At 46.0% G+C, this 22337-nt stretch overlaps 1 protein-coding gene across 2 annotated transcripts in view; it reads right to left on the bottom strand.

Moving 5' to 3' along the window:
• The window catches only part of APBA3 (amyloid beta precursor protein binding family A member 3), a 218265-nt gene that overhangs the window by 117922 nt on the left and 78006 nt on the right, over nt 1-22337 (bottom strand). For both annotated transcript variants that reach the window (XM_040322250.1, XM_040322258.1), the window contains one exon: nt 578-723. In XM_040322250.1, the coding sequence (XP_040178184.1) occupies nt 578-723 (146 nt within the window). The remainder of the gene's footprint in view (nt 1-577; nt 724-22337) is intronic.

Raw genomic sequence — 22337 nt, 5'->3', positions numbered from 1 at the left:
CTCTATGCATATGCAGAGCAGACACGGACCTGGCATCCACCCGCTCCGCTCATTGTGGCCCACGACCGATTACCAAGTCGCTTAAGTGGCCCTCGCTCTTCAAAAGGTTGAGCACCCCTGCTTTATGGGGCCAATATGTTCTGGCCTCACTTTCTTACAGTTTTTATGTTTAAAGAATTTCTTTGTTTTTTGTTTTGTTTTTGTTACTCTCCTCCACCATGTGCCTTCTCGTGGTCTATTTTAGCTGCGCTGATTGCGCTCACACACTTCCTTTTTGCATTGTTTGTATTGTCAGAATGTTGACAATGACCCCTCAGCCTTGTATTTTTGAAAGGCCTTTTCTTTTGCTTTTATATGCGTTTTTACATTAGAGTCACAATAGACATAGATCATGTGTTGATTGCCTGAAACCCATACAGTTCTATCTCTTAGCTGTACAAAAGCCATTAAAAAGTTATTCAATAGAGGGGAGAATTTTCTTGCAGTAGTTCTGTGCATTTTCCCTCCCTGTATACAGATTTTTTTTTATCCATGTCACCTGAGCACCATTGAATATACATTTTTTACATCATCTCACCTTCACCCTGTCCACTGCTTCTCGCGCCTGTTTCATTTGGGTACTTGCTATTTGGTGCCTTTCACATTCCAGTTGTGTAGATCCAAGATAACTGGCCCCAAAAATTACCCCACCCAGCAAATCTTCTGGTTCACAAGGGCCTGAGACTGATTAGAATACAAAAAAAAAAAAAAATTGTTGTTAGCAATCCTTTAATTTATTCTGGAATTACTCTAAAACACGTCAGACAATGGAAGCTATTTGGTATTAAAAAAATACACATTTAAGATGTATACCATATTTTAGCACAGAAAGTAGTAATAAGAACTTTTTATAAACTGGAAAAAATTGTATTTGACATAATAGGTGGGATATGTTAAACAATGAAGGGCCTTTTTAAGCATTTTGCTGTTAAGGCATCTACCCTTACACTATTCCATATTTATTGCCTGGAAAATGTTAGACTAAAATTGCATTACAATAAATTACATAACATGATTCTACAGCAGCATGCATCACAGTGTCTTACATGAGTTTTTTCAGGTCCTTTTTGGTTTCATCTCACCACACTGTATATTCATATATCCTGGGTTATAGACTGGTAATTTTCAGGTGAGTGGTCATTTTAGGTGAGTGGTCACTGGCAAAGCTTTGCTGGACACCCCCAATCCCTGAGCATAACCCGGTAACCCTACCTTACCCTACTCCTGGCAGCTCAGTATTTTAGCAAACCATACAGAGTAACACAAACCGAGGGGAGGGTTGCCTGTGTCCTGAACTCAAAGACATAAATTCCTTAAATCTTAAAATGGGTTGTAAAGGTTCATGTTTTTTCCCCTTAATGCATCCTATGCATCAAGGTGAAAAAACACCTCGCTGTCACGGGCCGCGCAGCCCACCGTTTCACTTACCCGTTCACCTGCTGTGCACGTCCCCCGGTGTCCTCCTCTCCGCGGAGTCTCCACGTTGATTGGATAGATTGATAGCAGCGCAGCCATTGGCTCCCGCTGCCATCAATCAAATCCAATGACACGGCTGCCGGGGGGGTTGGGACTGAGTCCTACACTCTATCTATGGACGTGGAGTGTATGACAGAGAGCGTGCCCGCAAGAGAGAGCTTCCCAGGGGGGGGGGTTAGCTATTGCTGGGAAGAGCCGAGACAGCCGCCGTGGAGGTAAGTATGAAAGGCCTCTTATGATGTCACAGTCCCATCATGCTCCGGGTGCACGGAGCATGATGGGACTGTGACGTCATAAGAGGCCTATATAAAATCGGTGCGAGCCACGCACACGGCATTACAGGGGGAGGAAGCGACATGTGAACATCGAAGAAGAAGAGAAGAAGAAGAAGGCGACAGAAGCCCGGGGTGCGGCAATAGGAAGGGGAGAAACTGGAGAATGCTAAATGAGTCCATAGCAAGCCAATTGGAAGCAGAAGTGTGCCAATTATGGCACTCTATGCCAAAAGGGTTTAAAGAACTACATTGGCATGTATGTAGCATATTTGCAGAGCATTGGAAATAGTGCCAATAAAACCATGCTTTACGTAACTGTTCATCTTTTCGATTCAGAGCTGCTGAATCGACCAATCAAGTTGATCATCACAGCCACCCATTCATTGACCAACTGTCGGGAGTTCTACATTTTTGTGGAATACACACTTCAGCGCCGTTATCAGAAGGAATTTTTTTTCTTATATTTGCACCTCAATAGGGGGTTGATGATTAAAATATTGGAAAAGGTGTGCATAAACTAGGGGTGCGCATCTTCACTGGTCTCACGATTTGATTACGATTATCTGGTCAACGATTCGATCACGATTCGATTCCGCGATGCATCACAATTACTGATGCACTCCCACTTCCCCTTGGGCCGCCTAGGCGGCCCTTCCTCGCTGCAGTCTTCTGTGACACTTCACAGGTTCCAGAAGATTGCCCGGCTATGCAGGACAGCGCAGTGAGACATTGCGCAACATGATGTGAAGCTGAAAGCTGTCACAGCCAGATGCCCACAGTAGTTGTAACGGCTACCCGGGCTAGTGAGAGGGTATCAGCCGTTGGAGACGTCCTTTTCCCTGGCAAGCTGCGATATGCAAGTACAGCCGGTATCCCCATCCACGAGATCCAGAGAGAGAGAGAGAGTCCCCCTTTCAAGAACGAGACGAGGCTGCGTGTTGAAGGGTCAAACAAGACTCCTTTTAATGGGACATTTCCCTTAGCTTATATGTGCTTACAACTGTGACAGGAACAATGACAATCTCCGCCCCCCCTTCACACAGATACTTTGAAATAATGACATCTCCTTGAATCAATCAGTCGCTAGACGTTCCGGCACCGAGATCCACTTAACATGACCTGGCCGGGCACATTCCTTTCTCAATAGAATTCAATTAACCTTTAGAACAATACACACTCACAGATCATCATGTTAGCATACACCTGGCAGGAGGCTGTTAACTGGTAATACACAACAGAGAGTCAATTAGCATTCAGCAGTGAAAAAGTCACTCTACAATTAACCCTTTGAGCTCAGTAACAAGTCATGCAGTCCTCTGTAGGCAGAATAGTTCATAGGTCCGTTACACTACTCCCCTTTTGTGGAACACTCCAGCAGACCCGGATTGATCCTTTTCGGGTCAACTTGGGGATGTCCGGTCTGCTGTTAAGGTAAAAGTTCCGTTTGCCTGGACAGTCCGTCGGCATTCCCATTGGCTTACCAGGTCGGTAGTGACGGTGAATAATAGAATTCAGTTCTGGAACAGTCACTTGCTTTGCTCTCTCAATGGCTCCCAAAACCTGTTGCTGATGCTCTTGGGAGAGATAAGGCACCACCTGGATGCAAATCCCATTTAATCTTTTGACAATTTCCGCCTGTTTGTGTATTTCAATGTTCAAGCCACGGAACATCTCATAATACATGACATAGTGTCGTTGCATCTCTGATTTCTCACTGGCCAACTTGTCACATTCCCATTTCAGACTGTGATATTGTGCCGGATCTACAGTACATGTCGGGGACAGTAGTCTTACCCGGGTCTCAGCAGCAAGCGAGTTGATTCCAGCAACTCGGGTGGTCACGGGACAAGCAGCAGCAGGTGTAGGTAAATAAGCCGAAGTCAGAGGGCCAATGTCGTTGCCCAGCACAACCTCGGCAGGTAGGTTGTCCATGATACCAACTGTGGTCTTTCCTGACCCGGCTCCCCAGTCTAAGTGCACCCGGGCGGTGGGTACTCAAAATACAGCACTCCCTGCGACCCGGACGGCAACTGTGCGAGTGGACACGTTCTCTGGCCTTACCAGATGTTTTTGAATCAGAGTGATAGTAGTCCCGGAATCTCTTAAGCCTTGTGCTACTTGTCCATTCACCCGTACCTCCTGACGGTGATGCTGACGGTTATCCGGAGAGGCAGCTTGTATTGGGTCTGCCTCATACAAAATTCCCAGACATTCCTCCAGGCCCCCTCGGTCTCCAGGCAGTGAGCCGCAGAGGGACGTGATGGAGTAACCTCTGTGCTGGGTGTTGTGCGTCTCCAGTTGGTAGTTGTAGCTCTCAGAGGGCAATAACGAGCAATATGTCCCGTGTCGCTGCAGTGATGGCACGTCACCCTAGACGAATCCTGGGGGTAGTTGTTAGGCCCCTGAGGGCGTGTTGGTCCTGGTGGGACTGGAGCCCGAAACTCTGGGCGTGGGGTGACGGTTGGAGTACGTGGTTCTACCTTCTGAGCCAGCCGTGTAGTACCCTGGCTTACTTTCCTTGTCTCCGCGTACTCATCTGCTAGCCGAGCCGCCTCGTTTAAGTTAGCGGGACGGCGATCTCGTACCCAGTCTTGTATGTCTGCGGCCAGGTCTTGAAAGAAATGTTCCATTAGGAACAGCTGCAATACTTCCTCCCCGGTGTTGGCCTTGCACCCTTGGACCCAAAGGGATGCCACCCTTTGTAACCGGTTGGCCCATTCCATGTGGGAGTCCACAGCCTTCTTCTTGGACTCCCGGAAGCGCCGGCGGTAGGCTTCTGGAGTTACAGCGTATCGGGTTAGCAGTGCCTTTTTAACTTGCTGGTATTGTAAAATATCCTCCGGAGCAAGAGCCCGAAAGGCTTCATTGGCTTTGCCCGACAATTTCCCCGACAAAATAGTGACCCATTGGTCTGGTGGTACCTGGTGTAGTAAGCACTGCCTCTCAAAGTCCGCCAAATATCCATCGATTTCCTCCTCACTTTCTACAAAAGCTTTAAATGCAGTGAACGGTATTTTCTTTCCTGTAGCAGCAGGTGGGGGGGTAGGAGCTGCAGGTGTAATGGGCTGTCTCGCTCTTACCAGTTCCAGTTCTTGTCCCCTCTTAGTTTGTATCTCTTCCCGTGCTTCCCGGAACAGCTGGTTTATTAGTTCCACGGACGTTTCTGGAAACAAGGATAATCTCCGCTGTACAATCCCAGTAATTACATCTTCTTCGCTGACCGATGCAAGGGGCTCCGTTCCTTCCATGGATCCATCCATTTCGTCCAGCACCAGCAGGTCAGCTATCAGCTCCCTCCGTGGTCTGTTGCTGGCGCTCCTACCACGACTCTCCAATAGATCTTTTAGTGTGGATCTTTTCAGCCTGGCGTACTGCGACTCCATTCAGCACTTGCTCTTTGGATAAAAGGACCATCCCGCTGCTGCCAACCAATGTAACGGCTACCCGGGCTAGTGAGAGGGTATCAGCCGTTGGAGACGTCCTTTTCCCTGGCAAGCTGCGATATGCAAGTACAGCCGGTATCCCCATCCACGAGATCCAGAGAGAGAGAGAGTCCCCCTTTCAAGAACGAGACGAGGCTGCGTGTTGAAGGGTCAAACAAGACTCCTTTTAATGGGACATTTCCCTTAGCTTATATGTGCTTACAACTGTGACAGGAACAATGACAATCTCCGCCCCCCCTTCACACAGATACTTTGAAATAATGACATCTCCTTGAATCAATCAGTCTCTAGACGTTCCGGCACCGAGATCCACTTAACATGACCTGGCCGGGCACATTCCTTTCTCAATAGAATTCAATTAACCTTTAGAACAATACACACTCACAGATCATCACGTTAGCATACACCTGGCAGGAGTCTGTTAACTGGTAATACACAACAGAGAGTCAATTAGCATTTAGCAGTGAAAAAGTCACTCTACAATTAACCCTTTGAGCTCAGTAACAAGTCATGCAGTCCTCTGTAGGCAGAATAGTTCATAGGTCCATTACAGTAGTATTGCCAGCACCATGGACAGGCGGGGGAGAGAATGAAGGATTTGGGTGACCACGTCGCTGGATTGTGGGACAGGGTGAGTGTCTTTTTATTAAAATTTAGAAGATACACTTTTTTTGTAGCTGCTGACTTTTAATAAACAAAAAATGTACTGGAACTCTGCTATGAATTAAAAATAACCTCACTCCCCTAAAGCGGAGTTCCACCCAAAAGTAGAACTTCCGCTTTAAGCACTCCTCATCAACTGACATGCTACATTTGGCATGTCATGCTTTTTTTTGGGGGGGGGGGGGGGGGGAGTGTGTGTCCTATTTAGTGGGACTTCCTGTCCCGTCCACCTAGATGACTCCTCCTCTCGCCCTAGGCGGCCCCTACCTGCCAGCGATCTTCCAGAACACAACACAGGTCCCAGAAGATTGGCTGGTCAATGGCAGAACGCAGTGTGCGCCCGGCCATGAAGCCGTAAGCTATCACGGTCGGGTGTCACAGCCCACAGTAGATTTGACGGTGCAAGGGAGAGGAGGGGGAGATGAGCGTGGCTCCATCGATGGACCGTGGGACAGGCGAGTGTCGGTTTATTAAAAATCAGCAGCTATACTTTGTGTAGCAGCCAACTTTTAATAAACTAAAAAACGGGTGGAACTCCGCTTTAAAGATTGCACCAAAATGAGAAGTAATCAGCTGCGTCATGATGGCGTGCACGTGAGGGCGTGAGGAAGCGACGCGCTCACGGGTGGGGGAGTGAAGAGCTATGGGGCTGCTAGGAGGAAGGACGGACCGCGCCGAATGAGGGGGAGAGACAGCAGCCTCCGTACAGCTCGCTGCACACACCTTACATCGGCTCTCCATAGGACCATCAGAACCGCTCGTGCCCCGTTGTGCCAAGGGCTACGGGTCGGGACACGCCGCGCTGTGCCGCAATGCCGGAAGACGGACACAGGGGTTCATGAAAACCACCAAAACCAACCAGAGAGGGTATGGTAAGCGGGGCTAGTAGCGGGAGGACGGTACCCGCCATTTACATCGGCCACGGCCAGGCCCTGAACCTACACTGAAGTGAGTATGCGGAGCCAGCGTGCACGCTGAGCCCAGATGGTCTATCCCTGCACTCCTCTTCTCAGCTGATCCAGACAGAGAGGTACACTCTATATTGCGATTAATATTGCCGAAGAAGACCCAGAAGGTCTGTAAACCGTAACCTATGTGAAATCACTGTGAAGGGAGATATACCTTGTATTGAGTATATGACATGCAGCATCCATCAAGTGCCAGGAACGCCGATATAAAGTGTATTATCTAAATGAGAATTGCAATATATGGTGTGACACAGAATAATCTACCACATGAGAACGGAGGATGAATAGTGGAGGATGTTGGGAACCTAGAGTCAATCAGTTGTTTGTGCTAAATGACCCTGATTTAAAGGGAGGATAAGGATGTGGTAACATGGTGAACTGTCTGGTATAGCTTTTTTTCTATACTAATTGATTGAACAGGACTATATATATTGAAATTGAAAAAAAAAACCCTAAAACAGGCAAAACTGGTATACATTCTCTTGACCCCAAAGGCCCATATCCTGGTCTCGTCTAGGTTTTAGACAGCCGGATAACTATATATCCCCTCCCCCTTGGAGGAATCCGTAGGCACCCCACGGTTCTGCCTTCCTCCCTTTCCTTAGGGAGCTCCCCTTTTCTCCCAGGACATGAAATATCGGAAAAAGGACAGAAAAGGAAAGGAAGCTTGAAGTTAACCTGCCCCCCACTTTAAAGCCCTAATAATAAATGGTAACAGGTGATCTCCATTTGACTATAACCCTGGCAGATGCAGATACTATTCTCTGTATCTGATCAGGCAATATCTTGAAACGGGAGACAAGCATACAAACAGGGGAAGGGGTCTTAAAAATATAAAAAAAAAAAAAAAAAAGAAAGGGGGGGGACAAGAACACGCCTTAAAATAAATAAGACCGGGGACAAACAAACTCTTGGGATATATAGCGCAGAAGCGTGGTATTAATTAAATAGGGACCTCTGGTTAAAACCCGGAAAATACACTTAAAAAAAAAAAAAAAAAAAACTCCTGTCCCACCCCGTCCTGCATTCCACACTAGTGTCCCCCTCTCCACTGAGCCTTTTTTCCAATTGTTGGAAATAGGAGGTTAAGCTGGGGAAGAGAATTAGAAGTAGGGAGAACAACATGAGCAGAATGACGAGTAGATCAACAAAAGGGGGACCCCCAACTACTCCAAGCAATATAACAGCAACAAGCTCAATAAGGCCATTTGTGACCAGAGGGGAAAGCCAGCGCGCCCCTGGTGCCCAGGGAGCAACAAAGCAACAACAAGTGAATAAAGTTAAAAAGACCGAAAATAAGAAATCCCAGAGTGATATTTCCAGAGAAACATCCATAGAATTAAGAGAGGAAGGGTCCATAGGAAGTGGACTGGAAAGCAGCAGGATGGATGAACGAAGCGCAGATACACAGTCCCCCTCAAAAGGAGAAATGGCAGAGATGCTTTTAAGATTGGAAAATGCGATAAAAGGTGAAATACAGAACTTACGGACCGATTTTGGCCATATGCTCTCCAGAATAGAATCAGCAGAGGAACAAATAGAGAAACAAGAACAGGAATCAAATACACTAAAAGTCCAGATGGACCAGATTCAACTACGACAGAGGCATATTCTCTATAAATTAGAGGATCAGGAAAACAGAAACCGGAGACAAAACTTGAGGATAAGGTTTATACCAGAGAAGAGGGGCGAGGACCTCAGCATAATAACGCAGACGATATTTAATCCACTACTGGAAAGAACAGTAGACAATCCGATTAGGATCGAAAGGGTTCATAGAGTAGGAAATCCGAAAAGAGCGACCTCCGAGCGAACAAGAGATGTCATAATAAGGTTCCGATTCTATGAAGATAAAGAAGCAATCTGGAAGAAGCTGAGGGGACAACCCCCGATAGTGTTTGAAGGGATGGATCTGCAGATATTCACTGATGTGGCCCCAGAAACTTTGGCAAGGAGATGGTTGTTAAAACCGCTCTTAAAACAGATGATAGATCTGAATATTAAGTATAACTGGGGTTTCCCTGCTTGCCTAATCGGAACAAAAGAGGGGAGATCTGCGACACTGAGATTCCCCGAGGATTTAAATGAATTTTGTAGGAAATTAGATATTCACGTCCCTGACCTACCAGGTTGGGGGTAGGAGGGGGAGTGGAGGTGAGAGGAGAATGGGAACTCCCCCCTTCCCTCTTTTTCTTTGCTTTCTCTAGCCGCACTTTCTCTTTCCTGGGCTTCCCTTGATGTCCCCTGTTTTCTCTGTTTTTCTTTTGTCTTTTTTGTCTCCCCTCTGTTTTCTGGTTTGGGTCCAGTCCCCCCCCCTCCCGGGTAAAAAAGTCGGGAGGGGGGAGGCAATCTCAGACCCCACCCAGAGTGATCTGAACCAAGACATGGAAGATGGTTCAGAGGTCTTTAATAGGCCAAATAGGGGGGGGTGGGAGGGAGGGAAGGGGGAGGGGATGGGAGGAAGGGAGGGGGGAGGAAGGGGGGGGGGGAGGGATGGGATGGAGGGAGGGAAGAAACCTTATCTCACCAAAACAATCAGAAGTGAGCGCAACCCGAAGAAAGGAAAAATGTTAGACCCAGATTTAGTGATGAAGGGAGAAGGTAAAAAAAAAAAAAAAAACACACCAAGGATGCCAGTGATTAAATGTCTATCCTATAACGTGAAAGGCCTTAATAGCCCAACCAAGAGACACAAGGTACTAAAGGAACTGAAAAGGTATAGGACAGACATTGCCTTTTTACAAGAAACCCATCTTACACTAGGATCAAACATAAAGCTATACTCCCCCGATTTTCCCATATGGTACTATGGAGATACCATTTCCAAAAGGGCCAGAGGGATAGCAATTGGAATAGCGAAGGGGACTCGGTTCGTACTAACAGACAGAATGACAGACCCAGAAGGGAGATTCCTCTTCTTAAGAGGAAAATTGGAGGAGACGGAATATACCCTTGTAAATATATACGCCCCGAACACCTCCCCGATGAAATACCTTCTGGGAATATTAGGGAAATTAAAAGACTTTAGGAGGGGAAAGATAATATTGGGAGGAGACTTAAATTTTTGTATGGATCCGAAAGTAGATAAGACTCACCAGACACCAGAAACCCAAGAAATACAACTAAGAAAGGTAAAAGATAGCCTACATAGAAGTCAATTAGTGGATACATGGAGGATTTTTAACCCAAGCCAACGAGATTACACTTTTTATTTCCCTGTTCATGGGAGCTATTCTCGGATTGACCATGTTTTGGTGGATCATAGAATGTTGGAAATGGTGGTCAAGACGAGAATAGAGACCATGACGATCTCTGATCATGCCCCCATTAGCATATCCATAAACATCTCAGGGAATCAAAGGCCCTATCAAAACTGGAGACTTAATGAGGAACTAATGACTGAAGAGAAAAGTTTTATGAGGGTTAAAAAAGAACTAGAAGAGTACTTTAAGACAAATGAGACGGATGAAATCTCGGTAGCAACATTATGGGACGCCCATAAGGCGGTGATAAGAGGGGTCTTGATCTCTGAAGGAGCAAGGAGGAAAAAAGAAGAGAATAGTAAAAGGGAAAAACTAATAGGTGAGATCTTTAACCTAGAACAAAAACATAAGAAAACGGGAAAGCAACGAGATCTATATCTGAATCTAGTTAACAAGCAAAACGAACTTAAAGAACGTATAGATCAGGAAACAAAAAGGGAATTTAACCTAATAGCAAAGGAAAGATACAGGTGGGGAAATAAAACAAGCAAACATCTAGCTCGGATGGTACAAAAAAAGAAATCAAGGAACTACATAGATAAAATCAAAAACGAAAAAGGTGAGGTCTCACATACAACAAAAGATATTGCAGAAACATTCAGATTATACTATGAAAAATTATACTCGGTAGAACAAAAGAACTGGCAAAAGGGGGAGAAAGAAATTAAGACCACAGCATTTTTAAAAGAAGCAGGACTATCAAAAATTAGTCAAATAGATGCAGAAGGGATGGAAAGGCCCATTACAGAAAATGAAATCAAATTAGCACTAACAAGTTCAGCCGCAGGTAAAAGCCCGGGCCCAGACGGCTTCACAGTGATGTATTACAAAAAGTGCAAGGAGATTCTCCTGCCAAGATTATGCCAGTACTTTAATGGCCTTGGAAGAGAGTATAAACTAAGTAAAGAAGCATCAGAGGCAACCATCACCGTTATTCCAAAGGAAGGTAAAGACATTGGAAGCTGCTCAGGTTACCGGCCGATATCTCTGCTTAACATAGATATAAAACTGTTTGCCAAGGTATTGGCCGGGAGAGTTAGACAGGAAATGACAAAACTGGTACACCCGGATCAAACGGGTTTAATTCAAGGTAGAGAGGGGAGAGACAACGGAGTAAGAACACTCTTGATACTCCGGAGAATTAAGGCAATAGGGTCCCCAGGTCTACTCCTGTCGATAGACACAGAAAAAGCGTTTGACAGGGTAGACTGGGGACTTATGTTGCTTACCCTGAAGGGCATGGGGTTTGGACAGAGGATGATGGATTGGATTGCAGCCCTTTACTGGTCTCCCACGGCTAAAATAAAGATAAATGGCAGTCTCTCTCAAACCTTTTCAATGAAAAATGGTACAAGGCAGGGGCGCCCTTTGTCGCCACTTTTGTTTGTGCTTTCATTGGAACCACTACTGGCCAGGATTCGTAACGGTCAAGAAATAAAAGGGGTCAAAATAGGAGAGGAGGAACACAAAACTTTCTGCTTTTGCAGACGACGTCCTCTTTTATTTGGTTAAACCCAAAACATCAATCCCAAACCTATTAAACCTATGCAGAGAATACGGGGAAATTTCAAATTTCAAAATAAACATTACCAAAACGGAGATTATGAGTATAAACATAAGTAAATTAGAAGAGCAACTCTTGAAAGCGAAGTACCATTTCGCTTGGGTTAAAGAACTCAAATACCTAGGGATATTGTTAGCAAAATCCATTAAAAAAATGTATAAGATGAACTTTATTCCCTTACTAAATGAAATTAAGATAGAAACAAAAAAAAGCTGAAAATAGAGCAATATCATGGATAGGACGAATCAATTATTGCAAAATGGTTATTTTACCTAAAATTTTATATAAATTTCAGATTATTCCCATAGCCCTCCCGAGAACATTATTCTCAGCCCTTAAAAAATTAATTATGAATTATATATGGAGAAATAAGAAACACAGGATATCACTCCAGACCCTAAAACAACCAAAAAAAAAAAGGGGGGATTAGCGGTCCCGGACGTTAAAGGATATTATGACGCAGTTGTATTGACAAGAGTGGTGGAGTGGGCCAGAGTCAATAAAGAAAAAAGGTGGGTAAGTTTAGAAAACGAACTATCACAGGTGAGGCTGGACAAGAAAATTTGGAATCCTCCCCAATTTAAGACACTAGACAAGAATGCACACGAAATAACAAAAAATGCACTTAAAATATGGGACACCGTTTATAAAAAAACTGAGAAGGAATACAACTCGCCCCTCATAGCACTAAAAAATAACGACTACTTTGCACCAGGTAAAACACAGGTAGGGGGTAACTGGATTAAAAAGGACACTGCACAAGTAAGGGACATAACGAATGATGGCCACATAATAACACTGCAGGAGTTAAAACTTAAAAAGAATTTAATGGAAATTAATGAATGGAGGTACCAGCAGCTCAAGCATTTTATTCAGGACCTCCCACGCCCGTTGAGATCAGGAGATCAGTTAACAGAATTGGAAAAAATATGTTCCACAGAAAGATCTAAAAGAACCACTTCAAAGTTATATAGGATTCTACTGAAGATGGATGAGCAGAACATACCTCCATTCATTAAAAAATGGGAAAGGGAACTTGGGACACAGCGGGATAGGGCCACAATAGTGAAAATGTTGACTCTGACACACTCCTCCGCGGTAGACAGCCGCACAGCGGAAATGTGTTTCAAATGTATATCCGGATGGTACATGACACCGGATAAGTTAAGAAAATTTAAAGAAGGGCAGACAGGAGATTGTTGGAGGGGATGTGGATCACCAGGAAATATGGCACACCTTTGATGGGAATGTCCCAAGGTTAAGAGGTACTGGGAAAAAATATTGGTCTGTGTGGAAAAGATCACAAAGAAAAAGATCAAGATGGACCCATGGGTCGTCCTATTTCATGGGGGGGGAGAAGGTATAAAAAGTTATAGGAAAACACTTGTACCACATTTACTCAATGCCGCCAAGAGACTTATCCCAAGGAGGTGGCAAGAGGTGGAGTGCCCCTTAATTTGGGAGTGGATAGATGCGGTTGAAGAAACTTATAAAATGGAAGAACTGAAAGAGGGCATAAAGGGTAACAACATTTTACAAATCACGAAATGGGATAACTGGAGGACTTTCAAGAAATCATGGAGTTACGCGGAAAAGTTAGGGGGAGATACTTAAAAGATATCTTAGAAGAAAATTAGAGAGAATTAGGAGGTACAAGAGATTGTTTAAGGTGAGATAAGGGGGAGGGAGGGGAAGGATAAGAGGGCGAATATGTAATTGTAAACTTGTGTGCTTCTCAAGCAAAAGGAGTTATATTTAACAATATTTATAAAAACAAAAAAAAAAAACACACAAGAAGAAGCGACACTAATGATGCGAAACCAAAATAGAGATGCAATGGGCTGGCACGCATAACATGAGCATATAACGCACACTCTATGAGGTAGAGTCTGAAGTGTAAAAAAAAAAAAAAAAAATAATAAAAAGAGAAAAAAGAAAAAGAAAAAGGGAAAAAAAAAAAAAAAAAAAATTGCACCAATCCAGTGTACTATAGGGTACAGGAATTCACGCACACGGCTGCTGAGAGGTCAGGAGGGATTAGAATCCACAGCAGTTATATGAAGTTTCCTGTACTACTGTCTCTGTGCTGACAGTTCCCCTGGGCTTCCCTGTTTGCACCTTCCAGCACACTAGGAGTTAACACAGTGGAATGTGCAAACGGGAAGCCGGGGTAATGTCAGCACGGAGCACATGTAGGAGGTGTAAGCATACCACTGGTAATAAATGCAGAGTCATAATCCATTAAGTGCCAAGCTGTATGTGCATTTTAAATTATATGCAGCTTCATACCTCCTTTCTTAGTCTGTGTATAACTGTATATGCCGCTCATGTGACTGCACGGCCCAACCTGCCTCTCTCCTCCCACGTCAGATGGAGTTCTCAGCCCCACCCACCGACTGTAGCCATCAGATCAGAAGAGAGGCGGGTGGGGCGGACGTCAGGAGAGAGGCAGGTTGGGCCGGGCAGTCACATGAGCGGCATATACAGTTATACACAGACTAAGAAATAAGGTATGAAGCTGCATATATTTTAAAAAGCACATACAGCGGTGGGCACTTAATGAGTTATAACTCTACATTTATTACAAAACAGTTATTTTTACAGCCACGCTGTGAGCGCTCTCCCGGGAGGGGCAGGGCAAGTCAGGATGATGCCTTCCGACATCGATTTTTCAGGTTGCATGCATCGATGTAGCATCGGGGACACCCAAATCGCGATGCAGCGATTAAATTCTACACCCCTAGCATTAACCAGGGGTTCTAAACCAGTGGTCTCCAAACTGCGACCCAGGGGCCAGATGTGGCCCTTTGCTTGCTTTTATCTGGTCCTTGGTCACTATTTCCTCCATGGATACCTGTAATGGGGTTTAATTCCTCCCACTGACAACAATGATGGGGCATAATTGTTTCCAATGATACCAATAATGGCGCCCAATGACGGGGCACAATTCCTGCCAGTGACACCAAAGATAGGGGAACATTTCCTCCCACCGACACCAACAATGGTACTCTGACACCAATAATGGGGCACATTCCTCCCAGAGACATCAACAGGGAACAATTTTTCCTATTGACACCGATGATGAGGCACTATTCCTCCCACTGACACCAATGATGGCAAATTATTCCTCCCACCGACACCAATGATGGGGAATTATTCCTGCCACTAATACCAATGATGGCAAATTATTCCTCCCACTGACACCAATGATGGGGGATTATTCCTCCCACTGACACCAATGATGAGGCACAATTACTCTCACTAAAACAAACAAGACAATATTTTTGTTATGGTCACAGTCCGGCCCCCCTAAAGTCTGAAGGTCCGTAAACTGGCCCTTTGTTTTAAATGTTTGGAGACCCCTGTTCTAAACTATTGGGTCAACAATTTTTATCCTGTCTTGACATCTACTAGAGGTGGATGACCTATGAGCAAAAGAAGAAGAGGACATGCTCCATCTGTTTATCTGTATGGATCCTATTTAAAGTCCCTCTCCCATTTCTGTAGAAAGGGAGGGACAAAAACCGTGGGGGAGTTGTGCAACAGGAAATAAGAGATCGATAAAGTGTCCAGACAATAAATGTGAACAAGGAGTTGGTTGAACTGGATGGACTAGTGTCTTTATTTCAACCAGATTAACTATATCAGAGCCAGAGGTACATTCCATATTTGGAAAGTATTCAAAAAATGTTGTATTGGCATGGCTTGTCAATAGTCCAGTGAAAGGGATCACAGGCTGGATATTATTAGATCCTGGGACATTCCCAAGCAATAAATAAGAAGGGTGCGCAACAACAAGGCAAACAGAACTGTGCCAACAGGCCCAACAATAAAAAGAACCTTGCAGCCAAAGTTGAATTCTCAGAAGACTGGACAGCCACCTGGCAGAACTTGGCGAAAGTATGAACTAAAGCCCAGGTGGTGGCCTTGCAAAGCTAGTAGATCTGGTGGGGTAAGCACATAAACCGATAGCTTGGACAATGTCCACACAGCGAAGTGCGATCTCTTTGGGGTGCGTCAGAGAAGTTAGCTACCTCTTTAGACAAAGGTAGGTCTTGTGTGCAAGACAACTTTGTCTTTATAAAAGGGTCTTAAATGGCTTCTTACAAGTGATTTGGAAAAGCACTCCTGCCGTTACAACTTTATCGTGCATGGAATTCCTGATAGACTCAGTGGCAATAGTCAACACTGATCTCTCACCTTCTATCAGACCTTCCTTCACATAAATTGGAGTTGGGTTATGACCACAGGGCCTTAACTGAACCCCGGCTGATGGTCTGCCATGTGACATCATAGAAAAGTCACGCTATTATACTGTCAAGAAACAAGTGATTGTCAAGGCCATATAAATCATGGATCTACAGCTTCAAGAACATCCCATCCAGATCTTTGCGGTCATCTCCCATGCCACTGTCCAAAAGCACAGGACACTCAAACTGCTACTGCAACCTTTTAGGACTAATGGAATCAAATATGATTGGGCCTTTCCCGTCTTTAGATATCAACGCAAAAAACACTTTCTCTCTACCTTCCATGATGGCAAAGCTTTGCTGAAAAAAAAAACTGATTAACTGACTGACTAATTGACACCGATCCTGGGGGATCACCTCGTCCCTTGCAACCAGAGACTCCTCCTGGCAGATTCCCCTCCCGGAGCCCTCTTTCCGGTTTGGCGCTCAACTAGAAGCAAGGCTAAGCTCAAAGCCAGACCTCCCTGAGAAAGATGATGGCTTTTCTGTTTAACGTTGAAACCTCAGCTTGTGACTTTTGTCAACTATTTTCCTATTGGATCTATGGGCAGGATCACAGTTGGATCCCAACGATCCTTAACATATTGTTCTAACTTTGGGAGAAAAAGGAGCCCCCTTTGTTTGATGAAGGCTTGGTTCGTGGAGACCCCCCCAGCTGCAAGTCGCTACTTTAACACCATACCGTGGACAGGGTCCATCTACCTCACATACCCTCCATTGCAGTTTATCATTTACTGCAGTGGTTCCTGTCCTCAGGACCCACTAACAGGCCAGATTTTAAGTACTACCTTGAGGAAATGCAGACTAGAATACTGCAACCACTGAGCAGCAAATTATATCACCTGTGATGCATTTCAGTTAGCTTACAAACCTGGCCTATTAGTGGGTCCCGAAGACAGGAGTTGAGAACCACTGGTTTACTACTGTTGTTTCTGGGACTTCCTTTACGCCAATGTTACATTTTATATATTAAATGACAATGCCTGCAAGTCCCGGAGTACGAGGGATGTCAGACGCGGCCAACGATCTGCGGGCCTTACATCCCAGCAGGGACTTTAACACCTCCCCCCCTGACCGAATCGTACCTGTTGTTGCTCATGGGGCTGGTGAATGGACTGCCTCACCGCTGCCACTGGTGGGCTTCAGCTTCAAATGTCGGTCACCTTTCACTCCTCCATTACTGCACCCGTCACCGGGACTGCTCATCGACCGGAGGGAGCAAAGGATCCTGGGACTTTGCGCTGGACTGCACCGACCCTGACCGCCTCCTGCCATCTCGGGAACCTGGATGTGGTAAAGCCTTACCACGGACTGTAATGTAGAACGGTTAGCCTGCCCTTTAACTCCTCGTTGGAAATGCATTTTGCACCGCTCGCCAATTTCTCCCATGGCCACAACTTTTGACTCACCTTCTCCGCAAATAGGGACTGAAAAGTTCTGATGGCCTGTCACAGTACCCTTGGACTCTATCTGATTGGCAAGGTGCTCCTTTCAAGCTTAATGTGACGTCCAGGCTTGTGTTAGCTCTGCCGGTCGATCCACAGTCATTTGAATGTATTTGTATGGTGCTCACTGTTGTTGATTGAAGGTTGTTGTTTGAACACTCTGCTTCCTGATACTGACAATGTAGTAATGCTAACTTGGGTCACTCGCTCTACTCACCACACTCTTCTATGCCACTCATGGTCACCTGGGTTGGAGGATTACTTAGGCCTCTCATCATTACCTACTCTCCCCTAGCAGGGATACTACCTGTGTTGCCATTCGCCATAGTGCACACATTTTTTTTTATTGTTACATGGTGCTTGAGTGCCATGAGAGTGACTTTGGGTAGATTGACTGTCACCTTGGGGCAGCCCTAGACTATTTCTCACCCCTTACTGCTCTAGGGATCTGTGACGCCCCAGATGCTCTATGGCTGGGGGATCCCCCCCCCCCTCCCGAGTCACGAAGGACTCGCAGAGCGACCCATCATCTTCTGCCGGTTAAGCAACTTTACTGATCTCCGTTCTGAGGTGGCACTAATCACCTTTAATACTTACGGACATTTTCTGATTGGTTTTGTTAGAGTCTTCTCCACTGTCTAGACCCTGATCAACCCCCGCACAGTAGTGGACCAGTGTTCTCGTATTCCTCCTGGGGTGTGGGTCCTGGGTACACTCTGTACCACACCGATTGGTTCTTCTGATAATTAGGCGATAGGACATCATCCTCTCGCCTAATCGGTTACTTTTGGCGACAGGTCCATAAGCCCTCTACTCCCCTCCCCCTCCCCTTTTTTTTCCCCCGTCCTCTTTCACACCTCCCCCCCACACGCGCACCACAGGATGGCGGACACCCCTGTTGGGTCATCCACTGGACAGAAGGGGGTTCAGCCCCTGACACAACTCAAACTATACTCACTGAACGTATGTGGGCTCAACACCCCTGAAAAACGCTCACGTCTCCTTTACACGCTATGTAAGGAAAAACCACATGTAGCATTGCTCCAAGAAACACATTTTAGGACAGACGGTATCCCCAAACTCCACGACCGTAATTTCCAGACTGTTTACCATTCCTCTAACGACACAGCAAAATCAAAGGGGGGTATCCATTCTTTTCTCACAACATTTCCCCTTCCAAGTCACTGACGTCCAACGAGACCCTCAGGGTAGATATCTATTTATTAAAGGCACATTGCACGACTCTCCGTTTACGATCGCGAACATCTACGCACCGAACTCGCAACAAGTCTCCTTCTTCCGCAATGCATTTTACCAATTAACTGCGTTTCAGTCAGGCACACTGATAGTCGGAGGAGACTTCAATGTTCCCCTAAACCCCTCTCTCGACACATCCACAGGTACCTCATAATTGACAGATAGGGCCCTCCGCGCTATAAAGACTCAATTGGCCACGCTCTCACTACATGACACGTGGAGAACACTCTCCCCGAATGTCAAGGACTTTACATATTTCTCCCCACTGCACAATAAAAACTCCAGACTAGACTATTTATTCCTCTCGCAGAATGACCTTACTTCCCTTGAAAAAGCCACCATAGAGCCCATGCTGCTGTCTGACCACCACCCGATCACTCTGACTTTGAAGATTCCTTCGCAACACACCAGGTCGTCGATCTGGAGGTTGGACGATTCCTTGCTACTTGACCCTGACAACTCTAGACAAGTGACCGAAACCTTGTCTCAATACTTTCGCAAAAACACTGTCGACGACACATCACCAACCACGATTTGGGCGGCTCACAAATGTGTGGTTTGGGGATTGTTCATCTCGTTACTTGCCAAACGCAACAAACTTAGGAATGCACGTATAAAAACTATCGAATCGGGTCAAATCGCTTGAACGAACACACAAACTGACGTTAGCAAATGGGACACATGCTGAATTACTGTTGGCTAGAGAGGATCTCTTGGGAGAACGTAAATACACCCTTTCCAATAAGCTGTTCTATGAATTTGGGAACAAGTCAGGGAAACTCTTAGCGTCAGCTCTCCAGAGAAAACAGGCCTCATACACAATACACACTTTAACTTCCCCATCAGGAGACACCGTCACAAAAACTGAGGAGATAGCTGACCAATTTGTGCACTATTTCTCCAACCTGTACAACCTACCCACGCCACCTCAGCATTCGATAGACAGAAAAACGCTTATTGAGAATTTTTTGACAGACTACAGACCGGTCATTTCCCCCCTCAACGACATTTCACATTTAGATGCCCCCATTACGACGGAAGAAACCCTTAGGCCTTGTACTCACGGCAGGACATGTCCGATGAAAACGGTCTGCAGACCGTTTCCATCGGACATGTCTGGCCGGGGACTGCCCGGGGACTTCTGTTCGATGGCTATACACACCATCGAACAGAAGCCCGCGCGTAAACATTACGCGGGGCGTGTCCGCGGTGTCGCCGCGTCGATGACGCGGTGTCGCCGCGACAATGACGCGGCGACGTGGGCGGGCCGCCTTAAAAATGCTTCCACGCATGCGTCGAAGTCATTCGACGCATGCGAGGGATGCGGGCGGCAGGACATGTACGGTAGGTCTGTACAGACGACCGTACATGTCCGGGCGGACAGGTTTCCAGCGGACTGTTTTAAAACAAGTCCGGGAAACAGTTGTCCGCTGGAAACCTGTCCGATCCGTCCCAAAATGGTCCGCTCGGGCCAACACACGGCCAAACATGTCTGCTGAAACTGATCTGCGGACCAGTTTCAGCAGACATGTTTGGTCGTGAGTACGGGGCCTTAGAGCCCTGAAACACATGAAGGCAGGGAAGAGTCCGGGGCCGGATGGCCTGCCGGTCAGCTACTACAAGACTTTCGCCGATGTATTGACCCCAGATCTCCTGACTGCTTTTGCTGACCTCCCACGTTCTATCGCACGCAACAGAGACCTAATTGGGACACATATATTCCTTATTCCGAAACCAGGGAAAGATGCCACATTAGTTTCAAATTACCGTCCGATCTCTTTACTCAACATTGACATGAAACTCTACGCCAAAATTCTAGCTAACCGTTTATTGCCTTTTATCCCCAGTGTTGTCTCAGTGGATCAAGTGGGCTTTGTCCCTGGGAGGGAAGCCAGGGACAATACCACTAAAGCGATCAATGTACATCATTGGTTGACATCCTCCCGGCAAAAGGGGTTCTTTCTGTCTTTAGACGCAGAGAAGGCGTTTGACAGGGTGGCCTGGGACTACATGGAGGTGGTTCTGAACAAGCTAGGTCTCCCGACTCGTCTGGTTCAGATGATCATTACACTGTACTCTGTTCCCACTGCCAGAGTCAGGGTTAACGGCCGACTGTCAAACGCCTTCTCAATCACAAATGGAACCCGACAAGGATGTCCTCTTTCCCCTATCGTTTTTGTTCTCACTATGGAACCGTTCCTGCGCAGACTGAGAGAAAACCCAAATATCAAAAGGTATTGAGGTTCGGGATAAACAATGTAAAGTAGCCGCCTATGCAGATGATGTCCTTTTATTCCTTACTGACCCGATCACTACGATCCCTAACTTACTCCAGGATTTCCAGCACTTTAAACTCCTCTCTAACCTCAAAATCAACTTCAATAAGTCTATAGCTTTGAATATCTCCCTTCCCGATTCCCTAGTCTCCCTTTGCAAACAATCATTCCCGTTTAGGTGGGAAACCCAAAGTATTACATACCTGGGTATTAAGATTCCCCCAGACTTGAAGGACCTTTACGCTCTAAATTTTCCACCAGCCCTCCAGGTCATCAAAGAAGATACGCAGGGATGGACCAGGGGTTGTCTCTCCTGGTTCGGTAGAGCGGCGGTACTCAAGATGAAAGTACTCCCTAGAATCTTGTATTTGTTACAGGCTGTCCCAATCTTGCTTCCACAATCCTTTTTTTCTGCCTTCAAATATTGCTGTAGGACATTCCTTTGGGCCGGCCAAGCACCTAGACTGAGTTGGGATAAATTGATCCTACCAAAACTCAAGGGAGGTCTAGGTCTACCGGATGTTTCACTCTACCACAAGGCCTGTCACCGCACCAGACTTGTGGACTGGCATCTCCATAGGGATAGCAAGGACTGGGTTGCTTTGGAAAACAAATTCCTTCCGTTTCCCATATCCCATCTACCATGGATCACACCTCGGTCAATTCCTCAACCGTGCCTAAGCCACCCCTTAATCGGACCCACGATTCTGACTTTTAGGGTCGTATGCCAAAAACTCAAACTCATTCCCTCGCCTGGCCCCATGACTCCTTTAGGCCGGAACCCTGACTTTCCCTCCGACATTGCTGTACACGACCCGACAGTGTCTCCTGAACCCACAGGGGTGGGGGCTAATCAATTATTTCGCAACAATACTATGCTTACCCACGCGGAGATGTCCGCTGCATTCCCACATCTGTCCCTCCCGTTCTTTAACTTTTTACAACTCAGACACTTCTTTAACAGTACCCGGACACCCACGCTCTGGTCCAGAGCGTTGACCCCTCTGGAACGTATATGCAACGGTAGGGAACCCCAGCGTCATTTGGTATCCTCCATGTACTCACTGTTGATCTCCAATGCTGCCCCCTCAGATACAATCCGATTGGCATGGAACGCAGACCTATCCATGCCTATCCATGGACCTGTCGAACGATGATTGGGAGGCAATATGGGAACACGCACACAAGGGGTCTATTAACGTTTCGGCGCAGGAAAATAGGTTTAAACTCTACTCCCGCTGGTACCGAACCCCCGACAAACTGCATAAAATGTTCCCATCCGTCTCCTCTGATTGTTGGAGATGTGGCTCGGATACAGGCTCACTTCTCCACATTTGGTGGGATTGTCCTTTGATTAAGCCGTTCTGGATGGCAGTTCATGACCTTATCACTAAAATTACTACCTATCAACTAGATTT

The sequence above is a fragment of the Rana temporaria genome, chromosome 1 (genome assembly GCF_905171775.1).
Source record: "Rana temporaria chromosome 1, aRanTem1.1, whole genome shotgun sequence".
Lineage (NCBI taxonomy): Eukaryota > Metazoa > Chordata > Amphibia > Anura > Ranidae > Rana > Rana temporaria.
Note: the sequence above shows the minus strand (reverse complement) of the source record. Positions and strands in the feature narration are given on the sequence as shown.